This window comes from Ranitomeya imitator, chromosome 5 (assembly GCF_032444005.1).
Source record: "Ranitomeya imitator isolate aRanImi1 chromosome 5, aRanImi1.pri, whole genome shotgun sequence".
In the NCBI taxonomy this organism is placed as follows: Eukaryota; Metazoa; Chordata; class Amphibia; order Anura; family Dendrobatidae; genus Ranitomeya; species Ranitomeya imitator.
Window position 1 is genome coordinate 480,763,017 of NC_091286.1, and position 19,473 is coordinate 480,782,489.

At 42.4% G+C, this 19,473-nt stretch overlaps 1 protein-coding gene across 3 annotated transcripts in view; it reads left to right on the top strand.

Moving 5' to 3' along the window:
* Window positions 1-19,473, top strand: part of LOC138638232 (transient receptor potential cation channel subfamily V member 6-like) — a 129,224-nt gene that overhangs the window by 777 nt on the left and 108,974 nt on the right. For all 3 annotated transcript variants that reach the window (XM_069727381.1, XM_069727379.1, XM_069727380.1), the window contains exon 2: window positions 10,789-10,880. In XM_069727381.1, coding sequence (XP_069583482.1) covers window positions 10,789-10,880 — 92 coding nt within the window. The remainder of the gene's footprint in view (window positions 1-10,788; window positions 10,881-19,473) is intronic.

The following is a 19,473-nucleotide window of genomic DNA, read 5'->3' on the forward strand; positions in this document are numbered from 1 at the left end:
GTGCTTGTGTGGGTTTCCTTCAGGTTCTCCGGTTTCCTCCAACACCCCAAAGACATACTGATAGAGAATTTAGATTGTAAGCTCCATGGGGGACATTGATGAAGTATGTAAGGCGATGCACAATAGGATAGAGCTATATAAGCAATGCATAATAAATAATAATAAGTATATGCCAATGCTGCTCTTTATAACAATGCTGTATCTCTATGAATGATTTTTCACAGGGAACCCCAGCAAACTGAGCACTTATGTGTATCTGCTCAATAAAAGTGTGTGTTAATTTTGTAGCCAGAGAATTTAATGTATAAATGTGCCACAATGTTATGATTGCATCCACACATAAAAAGAATCCTCTTTTCGCCCTTAAAAGTCATCTGACAGCAAAATTTGACAGTATAAGCTAAGTACGTAGCCTTTTAGGAGATTAAACTCTTACAATAATTTGCACCTTTAGGGCAGGTGCAGACGACCATTTTGTCCACATCTGAGAAAGTCGGTCAGATTATGCTAATCAGAGTAAAATCCAATTTTCTCAGATGTTGATTTTCTCCATTCAGTGTGTTCGTGAAAATTGGACCGCACTTGGATGTCATCGAGTTGATTAGAGAAAATTCGGACACGTACACCGCCCAAAGATTAGCATGGGGACAAGTGCAATTTGCCAAAACGTCTGATTATTACAATCATGTGCACGGGCCTTTAATGTTCAAGTTGTTGCTTCGTTTCTGCAGAAATTGAAGTTTAATCAAATGTGCGAATTGATGTATTTTGTGCACTCTTGGTGTGACCAAGAGGATAAGTACAACTTATTACTAGGGATGAGCAAACATGCTCAGTGATACTTGGTCATCACTCGAGTATCTCGGTGCTTAGATGTACTGGTTACTCAGCAAGCATTTGGCAGTGCTTGATTTCAAACTCGAATCCCCGTCCCGCATGTTTGTCGCATTTTACACAGCCAATAAGCATTCTAGCATTGCCTACGTATCACTGTAGTGTTGTAGCAATCTTGGTAGTGGCATTACTGTGATTGGCTGGCCATGTGACATCATCAGCAATTATAAAAGAACATGCACTGCCAGGCTCAGCACACTGACCCCATTGCACAGCTGTGACACTTCACATTATAGGGAGAGAGTGATTGTCCAGGCCTGTGTGTGCACAATATAATGAATCAGAGTCCTGTAGTGTTGATACTGGTGCTGAAACTGAACCATCATACTAAGAGCCCTCCTAAGGGTTAATAGTTTGCTTTGCTGTTTGTATCACATACATTATGTATTTAGTCAAGGGAGGGAGAGTTGCAGAAGCAGGGAAAGTGGCAGAATACACTTTGTAGACAGGGATTAGGGCTTTGCAGTCCCTTGAAAAATATATAGCTTTGTGTAAAAAAATGTAATATATTGTGTGATCCATTGAATATTACATGCTTTGTGGTACATTTTGATGATATATAACACTCAAAAAAAGTGCTGACTTTTTTTCTGGATTAAATTACTCACGTATAGAATACTCCGTGCTCTGGAATACAATTTTGTGATATCTAGCACTCCAAAAAAGCATAAAAAAAGTTGATGGGTTAAATTACTCACTCATACAGTGTACCTTGGTCTGGGGTACATTACTGTGGTGCCTATCACTCAAAAAAGTGTTTAAAAAAATGTACTGGGTTAAATAACTCATCCATATAGTATTCCATAGTCTGGGCTATATTGCCATCATATATATAATTCCAAAAAAGCTTTGAAAAATGCTTCTGGATTCAATTCTTCATCCATAAAGTGTTACGTGATATGTGGTACATTTCATTAGTGTGTAACACTCACAAAAAGTGATGTAAAATTATTCCTGATTGAATTATTTATCCATACCCTTATTGCATGCTCTGTGGTACATAACGTTGGTATTAAACTCCAAAAAAATGTTTTGACTGCAGCCAGTAATTAAATTTTTTATTTATATAAAAAAATGTGGTTTCAAGAGATATAGCAACTAGAAAATGCGTTCGGTAAGGGACAGGGAAGTGGAAGTGCTGATGATGGTGCACACTGACGCTGAGGATGTGGAACAGATGCAACTACACCTGTTGCTGGAGCACAAGAAACACATCCATCCACTACACATAGTTTCCTGTCCCACTTTGCAAGGAGGCACAGTACACGACTTCTAAAGCCAGAGCAGTGCAAACAGGAGGTCGGTTGAATAGCAGATAGTGTTTGCAGCAGGCTTGGAAGCACCACCAAGTCTTCCACATGGTCTAGTTTTACTAGCCAACAGTCTGGATCACTTCATGCTCACCCTGATCTTCTTTCCTCCCACCATGTTGAGTCCCATGAGACTATTGATCCCACAGTAGGACACTTCGAGGAGATCTTTCTAACATCATTTCTTGATTTAATGCAGGAGAAAAAAAGAGTCCTAAAGTATTGCCAATTAACTATAAAAAATTATATTATTTATTCAAATAATCACATTAGATTTTACACATAAGTAATTCAGAATATAACAACAACTAGAAGTATATGGATTTTATCATAGTTGTGACTACATCCATAAATGCAACAGATGACCCAAGAATGCAGAACAAGAAATAATAATACCCACAGCAGGTTCATAAAATTATGCTATCAGGCATGGTATCCATGATGATATAAAGTGCATGTGCTTAATAATACAGGGATCCTTGCAACCAGTGTATCAATATAAACGGTCATACCCTTTTCCCGCTATATACCTCTGTGCGCATAAGTCCAAAATAAATAAATATAAGTCAATCAGAATATTTACCCATATATGTGAAGTGTGCAAGTCCCGACCGGACCCTGGTCACTTTATCCCAACGCGCGTTTCGCGTCCGAATGTTACCGCTTCCTCAGGGGGCGTGGATTAATCCGGATCTCAGTCAGGTTAAATAGTGACTATCTCCGGTCACATGACTGCATGCTATTAATGTAATTGTGTGCTGTGGAACGCAAGCGTATATTCGCCCTGCGTCTCAAGTCTCAGGTCAGACAGAAGGCCCTCGATCATGTGAGCGGACCAGCGCCACGCCCACATCACGCAATACAAGATGGCTGCCGACCAGAGATGAGCCAGGGAGGATCTCGTGTGCCCATAGTGCGTATGTATCATAAAAAAATTGTATATAAAATACCTTAACAGTGCTAAATATGATGTGCAGTATACAGTTAGGTCCATATATATTTGGACAGAGACAACATTTTTCTAATTTTGGTTATAGACATTACCACAATGAATTTTAAACAAAACAATTCAGATGCAGTTGAAGTTCAGACTTTCAGCTTTCATTTGAGGGTATCCACATTCAAATTGGATGAAGGGTTTAGGAGTTTCAGCTCCTTAACATGTGCCACCCTGTTTTTAAAAGGACCAAAAGTAATTGGACAGATTCAATAATTTTAAATAAAATGTTCATTTTCAGTACTTGGTTGAAAACCCTTTGTTGGCAATGACTGCCTGAAGTCTTGAACTCATGGACATCACCAGACGCTGTGTTTCCTCCTTTTTTATGCTCTGCCAGGCCTTCACTTTTCAGTTGCTGTTTGCTTGTGGGCCTTTCTGTCTGAAGTTTAGTCTTTAACAAGTGAAATGCATGCTCAATTAGGTTGAGATCAGGTAACTGACTTGGCCATTCAAGAATATTCCACTTCTTTGCTTTCATAAACTCCTGGGTTGCTTTGGCTTTATGTTTTGGGTCATTGTCCATCTGTAGTATCAAATGACTACCAATCAATTTTGCTGCATTTGGCTGGATCTGAGCACACAGTATGTCTCTGAATACCTTAGAATTCATTTGGCTGCTTCATTCCTGTGTCACATCATCAATAAATACTAGTGACCCAGAGCCACTGGCAGCCATGCATGCCCAAGCCATCACACTGCCTCCGTCGTGTTTTACAAATGATGTGGTATGCTTTGGATCATGAGCTGTACCACGCCTTCACCATACTTTTCTCTTTCCATCATTCTGGTAGAGGTTGATCTTGGTTTCATTTGTCCAAAGAATGTTCTTCCAGAACTGTGCTGGCATTTTTAGATGTCTAGCCTTTTTATTCTTGATGCTTATGAGTGGCTTGCACCGTGCAGTGAACCCTCTTTCATGCAGTCTTCTCTTTACGGTAGATTTGGATATTGATACGCCTGCCTCCTGGAGAGTGTTGGTCACTTGATTGGCTGTTGTGAAGGGGTTTCTCTTCACCATGGAGATTATTCTGCTATCATCCACAACTGTTGTCTTCCGTGGGCGCCCAGGTCTTTTTCCATTGATGAGTTCACCAGTACTTTCTTTCTTTCTCAGGATGTACCAAACTGTAGATTTTGCCACTCCTAATATTATAGCAATTTCTCAGATGGGTTTTTTCGCAGCTTAATGATGGCTTGTTTCACCTGCATGGAGAGCTCCTTTGACCGCATGTTTACTTCACAGCAAAACCTTCCAAATGCAAGCACCACACCTCAAATCAACTCCAGGCCTTTTATCTGCTTAATTGGGAATGACATAACGAAGGGATTGCCCACACCTGTCCATGAAATAGCCTTGGAGTCAATTGTCCAATTACTTTTGGTCCTTTTAAAAACAGGGTGGCACATGTTAAGCTGCTGAAACTCCTAAATCCTTCATCCAATTTTAATGTGGATACCCTCAAATGAAAGCTGAAAGTCTGAACTTTAACTGCATCTGAATTGTTTTGTTTAAAATTCATTGTGGTAATGTCTATAACCAAAATTAGAAAAATGTTGTCTCTGTCAAAATATATATGGACCTAACTGTAAATATATTTGAAAGTGATAGCGTGCTAGATATGCCTTAGAATGCAAAACATTATATAAAGAGTCACAACTTTGACTAAGCAAAATACTACATAAATCATGCATAATAATAATAAAAACAATACCAATTACACCAATATCGCTATCGTAGAAAACAGAAAGAGAAAGAACAGCCCATTAATATAGGGGTCCATATCAGGTGTAGAGATATATAACACATAATGGACAAGGAAGTAAAATGCATCAACGTAATATATACATATATATATATGAAATTTCTTTCTAGGCCCACATAAGTAGACCCAGGATAGTCCAATATTATATATTCAGCTTTTTGTAGTTAGATCTTTTCATTGATGAATCCTACATTCCAGCGTGGTAATCCAACGACACTCCCTTTGTGCAAGGAGGAGCTTAATATCACCTCCCCCCCCCCCCCCCGCCAATACCACACTGGCCACGATCTGATATATATATATTACTTTGATGCATTTTACTTCCTTGTCCAATATGTGTTATATATCTCTAAACCTGATATGGACCCCTATATTAATGGGCTGTTCTTTCTCTTTCTGTTTTCTACGATAGCGATATTGGTATTATTGGTATTGTTTTTATTATTATTATGCATGATTTATGTAGTATTTTGCTTAGTCAAAGTTGTGACTCTTTATATAATGTTTTGCATTCTAAGGCATATCTAGCACGCTATCACTTTAAAATACATTTATACTGCACATCATATTTAGCACTGTTAAGCACTGTTAAGGTATTTTTTAAGGGTATGACCGTTTATATTGATGCACTGGTTGCAAGGATCGCTGTATTATTAAGTACATGCACTTTATATTATCATGGATACTATGCCTGATAGCATAATTTTATGAACCTGCTGTGGGTATTATTTGTCTCGTTCTGCATTCTTGGGTCATCTGTTGCATTTATGGATGTAGTCACAACTATGATAAAATCCATATACTTCTAGTTGTTGTTATATTCTGAATTACTTATGTGTAAAATCTAATGTGATTATTTGAATAAATAATATAATTTTTTATAGTTAATCGACTCTTTTTTTTTTTTCTCCTGAGTTGATACTTTATATGAGTCGCCGTTTGGTATATGTATACGGGAATTTATGACTGGTACCTTTTTTGTTGTATATCATTTCTTGATTGTGGACCCTCAACCTGCATGTTCCAAGAGGGACAGGAGGACATGATGTTTAGTGGTACACAAAACTTGTTTTCCTGGTTTTGCACTTTCTGCAAAATCTTTGAGTGTAGAAGTACAGCTAGACTTTCAAAATCTATATGTTAAAGTAATTTTTCTGGATTCAATTGAATATGGTTATTGTTACATTTAGGTGGCATCTAACCCTCCTAAAAACTGTTCAAAAATTTATAGGCATTATATTGCTCATCCATAGAGTTTTACATTGTTAGGACTGGCGGAAGGCACCAAATAATAATTGGAGATGATATAAGGTGCATTTGCAGTCCGGGGTCCACCGTGCAGCTAAGACACCCGCTGCTTGGTAATGACGGACTATATGGCGGTATAATGTGAATACACACACGGGTTAGCTTCACCCGGTATGAAGGAAGCGAACCCTGTTGCATCACAGGGCCGCGATACCGCACAGAGAGCGCAAGCAAGGCGACACAGAACACTGTCCCGAGACTCAGGGTAAGAATCCCTCTAGATCACTTGAGCTCGACACCGCTACTGCGGTGCCAGGGAAACTAAAGTAAATATTTTTCAAACAGGAGTGCGTGCAGCGCCACTCTGGCGGATGCCACTAACCACTCTAAGTAGGGCTGGGAAAGTACACTATCTGCACATGGCGCCGCTCTGGTGGTTGCTGCTAAGGTTACTTTCACACTAGCGTCGGACTCGGCCCGTCGCAGTGCGTCAGGCCGACGTACCGACGCTGGCAGTGAATGCGCCGTACAACGGGCTGCCGATGCATTTTTCCAGTGCATCCGCTGCCCTATTGTGAGGTGCGGGGAGGTGGGGGCGGAGTTCCGGCCGCGCATGCGCGGTCGGAAATGGCGGACCATCGGCAGCAAAAAAGTTACATGTAATGTTTTTTGCTCCCAGCGGTCCGCCACAACACAGCGCAACCGTCATTGACGTGTGTCAATGTGTCACAATGCGTCGGTAATGTTAGTCTATGGGGCAAAAATGCATCCTGCAGACAACTTTGCAGGATGCGTTTTTTCCCATAAATGACGCATTGCGACGCATTGAAAAAAACGCTAGTGTGAAAGTAGCCTAACTAGATTAGCAACTTGTGTAATTGTGCAGGATAGCACTGTTGGGCGCTAGGTAGCTATATCATTCGCGAGCAGGCAACAACACTAGGGATGGGAATGATTCGGAGATTTTACCCATCGACAGGCATTCATCCATACACACACACAAGTTAATAAGTAGCATCGTAGACCTGCGGTGATGCGCCCCCTGCTGGCATAAACTCATATGAACTCTAGCATGGGAAAATATTCAGAAAAATTCCCACGCTAGAGTTCACATGAGTTTATGCCAGCGGGGGGGGGGGTGCATCACCGCAAGTCTACGATGCTACGTTCCCCTGCATTCCATTCATTCCCCAGTTTTTACAACCAGGAGCAACAGCTGCATGAGCAGGCTCCTGGTTGTAAATGTATTTAACCCCTTCAGATGGATTTACAGCGTGGGATATGTCTGGTCGCCGGAAAGGTATGGGATATTGTTGCTTTATTTTTATTTTTTTTTACAGAACAAGGGTCTTCAGGTGGATTAAGCATACAATAAAGATTTTAAAACCCCATGTGTGTATTTATTTCATTAAAATTCTTTATTCATAATGTGTGTGTGTATTATTAACTCTTTACTACTATTGAATTAATAATGGATAGGTGTCTTATTGACACTTTCCTTTATTAACTAGGCTTAATGTCACCTTACATTAGCAAGGTGACATTAACCCTTTATTACCCCATATCCCACCGCTACAGGGGAGTGGGAAGAGAGAGGCTAAGTGCCAGAATAGGCGCATCTTATAGATGTGCCTTTTCTGGGTTGGCTGAGGGCAGATGTTTTTTATCCGGTCCCTCTCTAGGCTATTAATATCTGCCCTCAGTCACTGGCTTTCCCACTCTGGTGTAGAAAATTGCGCGGGAGCCCACGCCAGTTTTTTCCGTGATTTAATCCTTTATTTTGACACCTAGAGCCCCCAAATTTTGCACACAGACACTTCTACAATTAGTAGTGAGAAATATGTAAAAAATAAGGGATATGAAATGGTTTACTGTATGTAAACCATGTCTCATATCCTGTCGGGTTTGATAAGGAGATAGCAAAAGCCGGCAATTGAATTACTGGCTTTTAAGCTATCTAGCGCTGTATGAAATATAAATATATATATATGTGTCTCAATGACATATACATATATATACCTATACTATGTGTAGACATTTATTCTATACATTCTATTCTAACCTGTCAGTGTGATTTTACTGTACACCGCGCTGAATTGCCGGCTTTTCTATAGAACACCGCTGCGTATTTCTCGCAAGTCACACTGATGGGTCCTTGTGTAATCCGTATTTTTCTCGCCCCCATAGACTTTCATCGGTGGATTTTTTGTGCAATACGCTAACAAACGCAGCATGCTGCGATTTTCTCAGACCGTAAAATACGGCTGCGAAATATACAGCAGATAGGAGCTGCCCCATAGAGAATCATCGGTCTGTGTGCAATGCGTTCTTATTGTGCCTCTAATACGTCTGTAAAATTCTCTAGTGTGACCCCGGCCTAACTCTGCTGGCTCAATATAGTGAATCAGTGGGTTTCCTCTGAACAACATCTCTCAGAGATATAGATGTAAACCACGATGTAAGTGCTCAGTGTAGAGCACAGGATAAATGTGATCCTACATGCTGTGTAAAATGTTCCCAAAAAAAGCTTCAACTCAATCCTCAAAAAAAGCAAGTCCCCACTCAGGTCCATCATTCATCAATGGAAATATAGGGGGCTTCCACATTACTGGTAAATCAAAGGCTCTGGAAATGTGAAATGGTTCCTCTCAAAAGAAATCCAGCAAATTCTGCACTCCCAAATCCAAATGCCCCCTCCCTTCTAAGTCCCAGAGTGTGCCTAAACCATATGTAGCGCCCACATGTTTGTCAGCACTATAGCAATGAGAGCCCGCCTAATTTACAGGTGCATGAAGCACAGGCTGGGCACAATTTTGGACATTACAATGTACTGGGCACTGCAACAGGAAAACAGACATGAAGTCAAAATCATCTCCACCTCTGTAGATAAATTCCCAGAGGGGTGAGAGAAGATGGCAGTTGCTACTGATAAGATTCGATCTTTTTAGAAGGAAGAGGAAGGAGAAGCTCTATGTCTAGTTCCTACCATCTACTTAGAATTGTATGCATAACAACTGACATCTATCTCAGTATTGGGAAAGTCTGTCTTCACCTAATACAAATTTTACCTTTGAAGTAAGAATTTGGATAATGACCAATTTGAGGTAAGCTCACCGTCATCAGGGGCTTATCTACAGCATTCTGTAATGCTGTAGATAAGCCGTCGATGTTACCTGAAAGAGGAGAAAAAGACATTAGATTATACTCACCCAGGGGCGGTCCTGCTCCGATGGGTGGCTCAGGTCCGCTACGGCGCCTCCCATCTTCATTCCATGATGTCCTCTTCTGGTCTTCACGCCGCAGCTCTGGTGCAGGCGTACTTTGTCTTCCCTGTTGAGGGCAGAGCAAAGTACAGCAGTGCGCAGGCGCCGGAAAGGTCAGAGCCACGGCGTGAAGACCAGAAGAGGACGTCATCTGATGAAGATGGGAGGTGCCGGAGCGGACCTGAGACACCCATTTGACCAGACCACAGCAGGACCGCCCCTGGGTGAGTATAATCTAACCTCTTTTTCTCTTCTTTCAGGTTACATCGCGGGCTTATCTACAGCATTACAGAATGCTGTAGATAAGCCCCTGATGACGGTGAGCTTACCTCACCATCGATTTTGGGGGTGACAGGTTCCCTTTAAGTATATGAAGAGCTGAGATTGCAGTCATGCTTGCTAACTGTTGCCTGAGATAGACTGGTAATTTTATAATATTAGAGTATTCCAAGACTATAAATTCAATATAAAGATAAAGGGGTTGTCCACTACTGAACAACTCCTTCTTAAAATGTGTAAATGGTGCACATAAAATAGAAAACAAACACATACCTGCTATACTGCCGTCGCTTCACATGACTTCCGGTAGTCATGCGATATTGTATTGCGTATGACTGCTCCAGGGGGAACCATCGGACCACCCGCACTGCTATTCCTTCACTCTCAATTACGGTCATGTCTCTTGGGCTAAGGTAATATACCCTTACAATATGTGCAACACTATAAAGGACCGTATTTATATTGCAAGGTTTATTTTCAGAATAAGGATAATATTATTGCATGATGCTATTGGCACTTTTTACTTTATTAACCCTTGGTACATCCTTTTTCCGTCTTATCTATTGCTTTATTTATATGGAGCCATAATTGTGGTTTATTATTTGCACAGAGCTCTTACCTTTTCTTAATCTGCCTGGAGCAATTGAGTATAGGTTTTCTACTTTGGGTATACTCTTTGGTCCCCCTTTAAGGGTATTTTAGTGTATTGTTGTTTTGTGGTTTTTATTATTATTATTTAAATAATTCTAATGATTCTACCTGCGGTTTAATTACTGCTTGTCATGTGTTATTGTATATGAATTTGATGCCAAGTTCCCTTTAATAAAACTTCTTCCATTGTTAAGACAGAGATTCTAATGAGAACGCTATATAGGAGTATGATATTTAACAAATTCTTGATATTCTATGTGTGTGAAATCACCATAGATGTTCCTGCTTCTCTTGAATTTCTCAATCACATTGTAGATAGGAAATCAAATAATTTGATTATAAAATCAGTATTAACATTTCCTCTTATTTTATGTTAATAGTTTGGAAAATCTGTTCTTCAAAGCAGCAAAAGAAAATAATGTTAGACTTCTGAAAAGTCTAATTGGAAAGAATGCAGATCCATTTCTGAAAGGTATGTTGGAAATGGGAGATCCTGCTGCATCTAAAGTAAGTAAATGCATTGCTCAACCGTGCAGACTGGCTCAGCTTTTTAACCAAATTGGCTTCTTCTTCTATTTATTTCTAGTCTTCTGAAACTGATCAAATATATGGTAAGCCAAGTATTTAAATACACTGTAGGGTAAAAAAAACACCAGCAGCAGGTCTACAATTTTGTCCCTGGTGTCCTTGGATAACTCTTTGGTCTTGGCCATGGTGGAGAGGTTGGACTGTGAATGACAGTTGGTCAGGTATATTTTATACAGGTATCAAGTACAAACAGGTGCAATTAATACAGGTAATAAGTGCAGAGTAGGGGGGCTTCGTAAGCAAAAACTAATAGGTCTGTAAAGGTCAGAATTCTTGCTGGTTGGTAGGTGGTCAAATACTGATTTCATGCAATAAAAAGCAAATAAATGTTTAAAAATCATAAAATGTGACTCTGTTTTTTAAAGTGTACTTCATACTACTTCAAACCACATATCCAAGCCCTCTCCACTTCCTGCCGACTTCAACTCAAAAATATTTAACAAATTCGTTCATTCCTCAACCAAGAATCTGCAAAAACCCTAGTCCATGCCCTCATCATCTCTCGCTTTGACTACTGCAACCTCCTGCTCTGTAGCCTCCCTTCGAACACTCTCGCACCCCTCCAATCTATTCTAAACTCTGCTGCCCGACTAATCCACCTGTCCCCCCGCTATTCCCCAGCTCTCCCCTCTGTCAATCCCTTCACTGGCTCCCCATTGCCTAGAGACTCCAGTACAAAACCCTAACCATGACGTACAAAGCCATCCACAACCTGTCTCCTCCATACATCTGTAACCTCGTCTCCCGGTACTTAGCTACATGCAACCTCCGATCCTCACAAGATCTCCTTCTCTACTCCCGTCTTATCTCCTCTTCCCACAATCGTATACAGGATTTCTCTCGCGTATCACCCCTACTCTGGAACCCTTTACCACAACACATCAGACTCACGCCTACCATCGAAACCTTCAAAAAGAACCTGAAGACCCACCTCTTCCGACAAGCCTATAACCTGCAGTAACCACCGATCGACCAAACCGCTGCATGACCAGCTCTATCCTCACCTACTGTATTCTCACCCATCCCTTGGAGATTGTGAGCCCTCGCGGGCAGGGTCCTCTCTCCTCCTGTACCAGTTATGACTTGTATTGTTTAAGATTATTGTACTTGTTTTTATTATGTATACCCCTCCTTACATGTAAAGCGCCATGGAATAAAGGGCGCTATAACAATAAATAATAATACTTGCAAATACACTCTCCTGATGACTTCTCACCAAGAAAAAAATGTGTCATGAGGAATAACAATTTTTTATTGTTGTAAGAGAGCTATAATTGGGTACTGCCCTTGTTAGGGTGGAAGCAAATACAATGGGTATGACAGGGTAGATTAATGGGATCAAGTCTACCACTGAGGACGAAAAAACTCTGACAACGGATATCCCTGTGGATCAAAATGGGTGATATCCACACATTTTCTTTTCATGTTTGGTGCACAATGACAATTTAATGTGGTATGTTTTACATTGTAGAATCAGGAATTAGTGGACTGACAAAGTCCACTTTCCAGGAAACTGTTCATGTAGGATTGCTCGGACCTGACACCCACAATAACCACATTATGGGTGTCAGGTCCAAGCATTCCTAGATGAACAGTTCCCTGGAAAGTGGATTGGTTATTGTGGGGCGGTTGAGTGGCCACCAAGGTCTCCTGATCTGACCCCCTTAGACTTTTATCTTTGGGGTCATCTGAAGGCAATTGTCTATGCTGTGAAGAGACAAGATGTGCAGCATCTGAAACAACAGATATTGGAAGCCTATGCTAGCATTTCTTCTGCAGTGTTGCTATCAGTGTGTCATGAGTAGGAGAAGAGGGTTGCATTGACAATCCTACACAATGGGCAGCACTTTGAACACAGTTTATAAGAGGTCATAAACTTGTAAATAACTCATGAAAGAATAAAGTTATGTTAAAACTAAGCACACCATTGGTTTTCTTGTGAAATTCTCAGTAAGTTTGACGTGTCACATGACCCTTTTCCCATTGGAAAAAATAAAGTTGGATCCAAAATGGCCGATTTCAAAATGGCCGCCATGGTCACCACCCATCTTTAAAGTTTCCCCCTTCCACATACTAATGTGCCACAAACAGGAAGTTGATATCACAAACCATTCCCATTTTATTTAGGTGTATCCATATAAATGGTCCACCCTGTTGAAGCAGATAGCTCCAAAACACACCATATTTTAGTCTAATCTTTCAGAATTAAAAATGTCTTTAGATATCCAGGTAGGTATACAAATTGGTGCTTCTGATCAAGGGTAAAACATAGAAATATGCAGAAGTCTAAAGCAAGCTGAAGGAAAAAATAAACAAGGCCCTCTGGGCAAGTAAAGCAAACCAAAATGGTAGCACAGTCTTTCTGCTAGCGGGGATCAGCCCGCTCAGTGTTAGCAGAACCGTTGGTTCAGGTCTAAGCCAAACACATAACATTTCTCTGGAGTGTTCATCTCCAGACACTAAACACCCACTGTCTCTGGAGCCCAGCTACTTAAGCCCCAGACCACACCCTGAGGTGGAGAGAAGGCGGACAACCTCCCACCTGTTCTATGGTTGTCAACGAAAAACCCAGCCCTTTTAATAAATAGGCTGTTAGCTCCTTGCAACACTTAGTGTGTTGAAGGAAACATTTCTGGGTTTTTAGATCACTGAAGCCATGAGCCTCAGCGAAACATATCTCCCTTCCAGCACCTTGCAAGTTACTTTGTCACACACTACACAACACTGGATGCAAAACATCTGGCAGCACATCAAGCATTTAATATTGTGACGCCCAGGAGACCGGGGTACCCAACACCGGACCAATGGGGTCTGTCTCTTGAGGGGGATGTCACGGGTGGCTTGACCCGGTGCTGTGGCCTCAGGCAATGCACAGTGTAAAGGGTATCGTGAGGGAACAGGCACTTACTTGATCAGCAGCAGGTTCTCCCAGCGGTGATGATCCCAATCCTGGATAGATGGCTATTGTCCAAATGAAAGACTGAGGCACTGAAACGTTTAACCAGTTTACTTTAACAAAAAAAGAATTTACAACCAGTCCTGTCACCGGAGTCTGTATGGGAACTCTGAGTTACTTTGACCCTACCGGGGTCTTCGCCTCTTATTGTACGCAATATCTGTGTGGCCCTGCTGCTGTATGTGAACTGGCTGCCGGCCCAATCTGTCCCCTCCGGGTCCTGGTTCGACGGGCAACCCGAGTCCTTTTATCGGCTTACCCCCTCCGGGAGTACCGCTGAACTCTGTGTCTGTTGCTGCGTCCGGCCCTAGTGAAGCTGATATCACCTCACGTTTTTCCGGTTGCTGTATTATATATAATGAATACAGCCACGGATCCGGGTATCCGTCTTTGCGCCTGTTCTGGGTAGTGATTAATGCTACCCGGTTCTCATAATGTCCTTTTTCTCTATCCCTCTTCTCCTCAGGCCGGTGATTTGGGCCTGGAAACCGTCATAGGGCTGTTAGAAATTCAGCTGTATGACCTCTCACTTTCAGCTCCTTAGCCCAACTGCCAGTTGTTCTCTCAGACCAGAATGGATCAAGGGGAGTCTCTGGAGCTCCCCCTTCTGGCCGGAGGAGGTAGTGCAGTCTTGCTATTTTAGTATTTGTATTCAGTGTCAGTAACTATATTTGTGGCAAATACCTCTAGGGGTGCCACATTCCCCCTTAGTTAAGAACAGTACTCCGGGACTGTGGGACGATAACATTTTGAAATAACAATTAATATGTACAGAGTCTTAAAAATGAAAAGTTACAAAAACCACTCAAGGAAACAAAAATAGAGTTCTGTAAAAAGTCACTTCAAATAGCGTCCATTAATACAGTTCTATCCTTGAAGGTACTAGGAAAGGCACTGCACTTTGTGTCCAAGAATTTAGTTCCATTTTTCCAACGGAGTTATCAATATAACGTCTAAAGAAAGTTCAAAAAGAGCAAAAAGCAAAGTTCAAAAAGCAGTCTTTCCGGAGCTTTGATTTAGTGCCTCCGGGCTGATAAAAAGTTCAAGAATATGCAAGAAGTTCATACAGACAAGTCTCTGTAGGTACTGGGCTTAAACGTTGCAGAATGATAACAATGACTATAGTTTTATAGTTGGTAATCTGCATACCTGGCCGGTAATTGACCCTGGGTACTACGCTGTGATCTACGTAACAGCGGTATCTCTCCATGTGGTGTACTACTGTCTACTGCGGATGTAGTATCTGCCCGCTCTGCTAAAGATAATTCCACGACTATGGAGTTGGCAAGTCCACCGTGAATGGGATCACTCTGATCAGGAATCTGTTCTTCCTGGCCTGGAACCTCCTGTAGTACGGGGTCAGCCTCTTCCTGTCTTGGGACTTCTGGTATTGGGTTCGGTGTTGGGTAAAAGGCCACCATGGGAACCACTACTGCACCATGGTATGTTAGTAGGGTTTTGGGAAAGTCTCCTATACAGGTGTGATACATTTCCTCTTCTTTTTCCTTTACTGGTTGAACCAGTATGGGTTGAATAACTTCTGGTTCTGGCTGGACAACTTCTGGCTCTTTCAGTGCTTCCGGACATAATTTAAGATTGTCTCTTGATACTAGTACAGATGTTAAGCCTCCGTTTTTGCTAATGAGACACATTTTAGGATTATCCATTCTTGTTGGTAAAACTGTGTAGGGTACGGCTTCCCACTGATTGTCTAGTTTATTGGTTCGACGATTTCTCTTGAGCACTTGGTCACCCGGTCTTAATGGGGTCGCTAGAGCATTCTGGTTGAAAGTTCGCTCTTGTCTTTCTCTAGTTTGCTGAAGGCTTTTTTCCACACTCTCTTGCACTTGGCGATACTGCTTTTGCCGTATGATATCCCAATTGGAGTCTTGAACTTCTGCATCTGGTTTCAGAATTCCCATTTCTAGATCGATTGGTAATTGGCCGGGTCTTGCATGCATAAGGTAAGCTGGGGTGCAGTTGATGGAGCTCACCGGGACATGATTATACAGATCCACCAAGTCAGGCAATTTCTCTGGCCATTGATTCCTTTCTGTCTCAGGTAAAGTCTTTAGTAGGTCTATTACAATATGGTTCATCTTCTCGCTTAAGCCGTTTGTTTGTGGATGATAGGCCGTCGTCCGGATCTTTTTGCAACCATACATATTACAGAATTCTCTGAAGATCTCTGATTCAAAGGCTGTACCTTGGTCGGTGAGAACCTATTCCGGATATCCATGGGGTCTACAAAAGTACGTTTGGAACGCTTTGGCCGCTGTTTTTGCTGTCAGATCTTTTACGGGTACTACTACCAAGAAGCGTGAATAATGGTCCACGATGGTCAAGGCATAGACATAGCCAGACCGGCTTGGTGTCAACTTCACGTGGTCTATGGCTACAAGTTCAAGTGGTTGTTTGGTGATTATGGGCTGCAGTGGTGCTCTTTGGTTCTTTTGATCGTTTCTTCTTAGGTTGCACGGGCCTCAGTTTCTGCACCACTGTTCGATTGATTTTCTCATCCCGACCCAATAAAATCTTTCTCTTAGAAGTACTTCTAACTTTTTCCAACCGAAGTGACCAGCACCATTATGGTAAGCTTCGAGGACCAACTTCACATCTTGTTTAGGCACAATAATCTGCCAAACCAATTCATGTGTTTTCGGATTGATGTATCTTCTACAGAGCTTCCCTTGATACAGGAACATTTTGCCTCTCTCTTTCCAGAGTTGATGCGTCTCTTCTGGGGCATCCTCATCGGGATATGCACTTTGCTCAGTCAACAGTTCCTTCACCAACTTCACAGCCGGATTGCTGTCTTGGGTGTCAGCCCATCTATGGTGTGCTAACGGATTAAAATTCACCTCTTGTTGTTTCTGATAGGTACTTGACTGATGATGTTTTGCCTTGGGACGATGGAAGGCTGGTAGTTCAATTTCTTCAAGCTCCCCCGTTTCCTCTTCTACATCTCTCAAGTGTGGCATCCGGGATAGGGCATCAACATTTCCATTCTTGCGACCTGCTCGATACTTGATTATGAAGTTGTAATTAGATAACCGGGCTATCCATCGCTGTTCTAACGCACCTAATTTGGCTGTGTCCAGGTGGGTCAACGGATTGTTGTCAGTATAGACAATAAATTCTGCAGCAGCCAGATAGTGTTTGAAACGTTCAGTCACAGCCCAAACTACTGCCAGTAGTTCCAATTTGAAGGAGCTGTAATTTTCTGAATTTCTTTCAGTAGGCCGGAGCTTTCTACTTGCAAAGGTGATGACTTTCTCCCGACCTTCTTGTTTTTGTGACAGCACCGCTCCTAGTCCCACATTACTGGCATCGGTGTAGAGGATGAAAGGTTGATGGTAATCTGGGTATGCCAGAACCTCTTCTCCGGTTAGTGCCTTCTTTAGTTGTTCAAAGGAGTCTTCCCTTTCGTCGTTCCACTGAAAAGGAGGGTTTCGGTTTGAAGGTTTCTTCGTCTGCCCTACCAAGGTGTCTTGCAAGGGTGCTGCCAACTTGGTAAATCCTTTTATAAATCTGCGATAGTAACCCACCAATCCCAGGAATTGCCTCACTTCTTTTGCGTTGGTAGGTCTTGGCCAATCCCTTATGGCGCTTATTTTCTCGGGATCTGGTGCTACTCCCTCCGAACTCACGATGTGTCCCAGGTACTGTACCTTTGGCTTGAGAAGGTGACATTTGGATGGCTTGACTTTCATGCCATACCTGGATAAGGCTTCGAACACTTCTGCCAGGTCTATTAAGTGTTGTTCGTAAGTCTTTGAGTAGACGATCACATCATCTAGGTACAGGAGGACGGTCTCGAAGTTCTTGTGTCCGAGGCAGCATTCCATCAGCCGCTGGAAGGTACCGGATGCGTTGCAGAGTCCGAACGGCATGCGATTAAATTCACATAGACCCATTGGTGTGGTGAATGCCGTCTTTTCCTGATCTCTCTCAGCCACAGGGACTTGCCAATACCCGCTTGTTAAGTCTAAGGTGGAAAAATAATTAGGAGATTTCAAAGCAGTTAAGGACTCTTCTATCCTAGGCAAGGGGTAGGCGTCTTTATGGGTGATGTTATTAATCTTCCGGTAGTCTACGCACATTCTCATGGTTCCGTCCTTTTTTTTGACAATCACTAGAGGGGCCGCCCAGGGGCTACAGCTGTCTCTTATTACCCCGGCCTGTTTCATCTCCCTCAGCATATCTTTTGCACACTGATAGTGAGCGGGCGGTATGGGTCTATATCTTTCTTTTATTGGGGGATGGTGACCGGTGGGGATTGTGTGTTCTACCCCTTCTATCCGTCCGAAGTCCAATGGGTGTTTACTGAAGACTTGTTCATATTCCGTCACTAGCCTATACACCCCTTGTTTTTGATGGGTAGGTGTTGAATTTATGCCCACGTGTAGCTGTTGGCACCAATCCTCCAATTCACCGTCTGAGCCGTTGCCTTCCACCTGACAGGTTGGTTCTAAGGGCTCAATGATTGTGATGGCATTGTTGTCAACAGTATATAGCTTTGCCACTGTAGCATACCTTGGAAAAGTGACCTCTTCCTCTCCACAGTTCAAAAGTCGTACCGGCACTCGTCCCCGGTGTACCTCGACTACCCCTCGTGCTGTGAGTATAGTGGGCCTGCTGTCGGTGTACACTGGTTCTATTAAGGCTTGATAATCTAGTCCCTTAGTACCAATGGCTGCTCTACACCATACCAGCATTTCTGTTTTTGGTGGGATTACAATAGATGTCGGATCACTTACCCTCACACTGCCGATTTCTCCACCTGCAACTTCTACCTGTTGCCTTAACATCAATACTTTTATTTCCCTTCGGAGAACTCTCTGCTGGCAGGATTGGGCAGTTTCAGCAATCTGCTGTAAGACAGAAATAACTTCGGAAAAGCAGTTCTCTAACACATTCATTCCTATCAATACAGTGGGTTCACAGTTCCGCCGGTCAACATCAACAACAATTATACCCTGTTTCTTCAATTCTACTTTACCAATCTTTATGGTCATCTCCCTGAATCCTAGTTTCGGTACCAACTTACCATTACTGGCCCATATATCTAGTTCAACATCAGAGGGCCCTTTATCAATATCTGCATCAGCCCAGTACCTCTTATAAAGGATATACGGTATAGATGAAATCTGGGAACCTGTGTCCAGCAAAGCGTTGAGGGGAATTCCGTCCAGCACGATAAAGATAATGGGTCGTCCTCCGATGTACCTGTCGTGCCAGGGTGTTGGGCCTTGAAAGTTCATTCCTGCGAAGCGGCCCGCATTCCCAGGGGATTCCCGTTTAAATCACAATCTCGTGCAAAGTGGCCTGGCTGCTGGCAACGGCGGCAAATGGGCTGTCCAGCCGGTTGGTAGCGGTCGCGGGGTCGTCCTTTCCATGTCGGGTATCTCCGGGGTCTCATCCATGGAACATCCTCTCTACAGTTTGCCAACTCCATCTTGTGTCCTCTCATCTCCTGCATGGTTTTAGCCATTGAAGCAACAACATCAGCTAAAGAGTC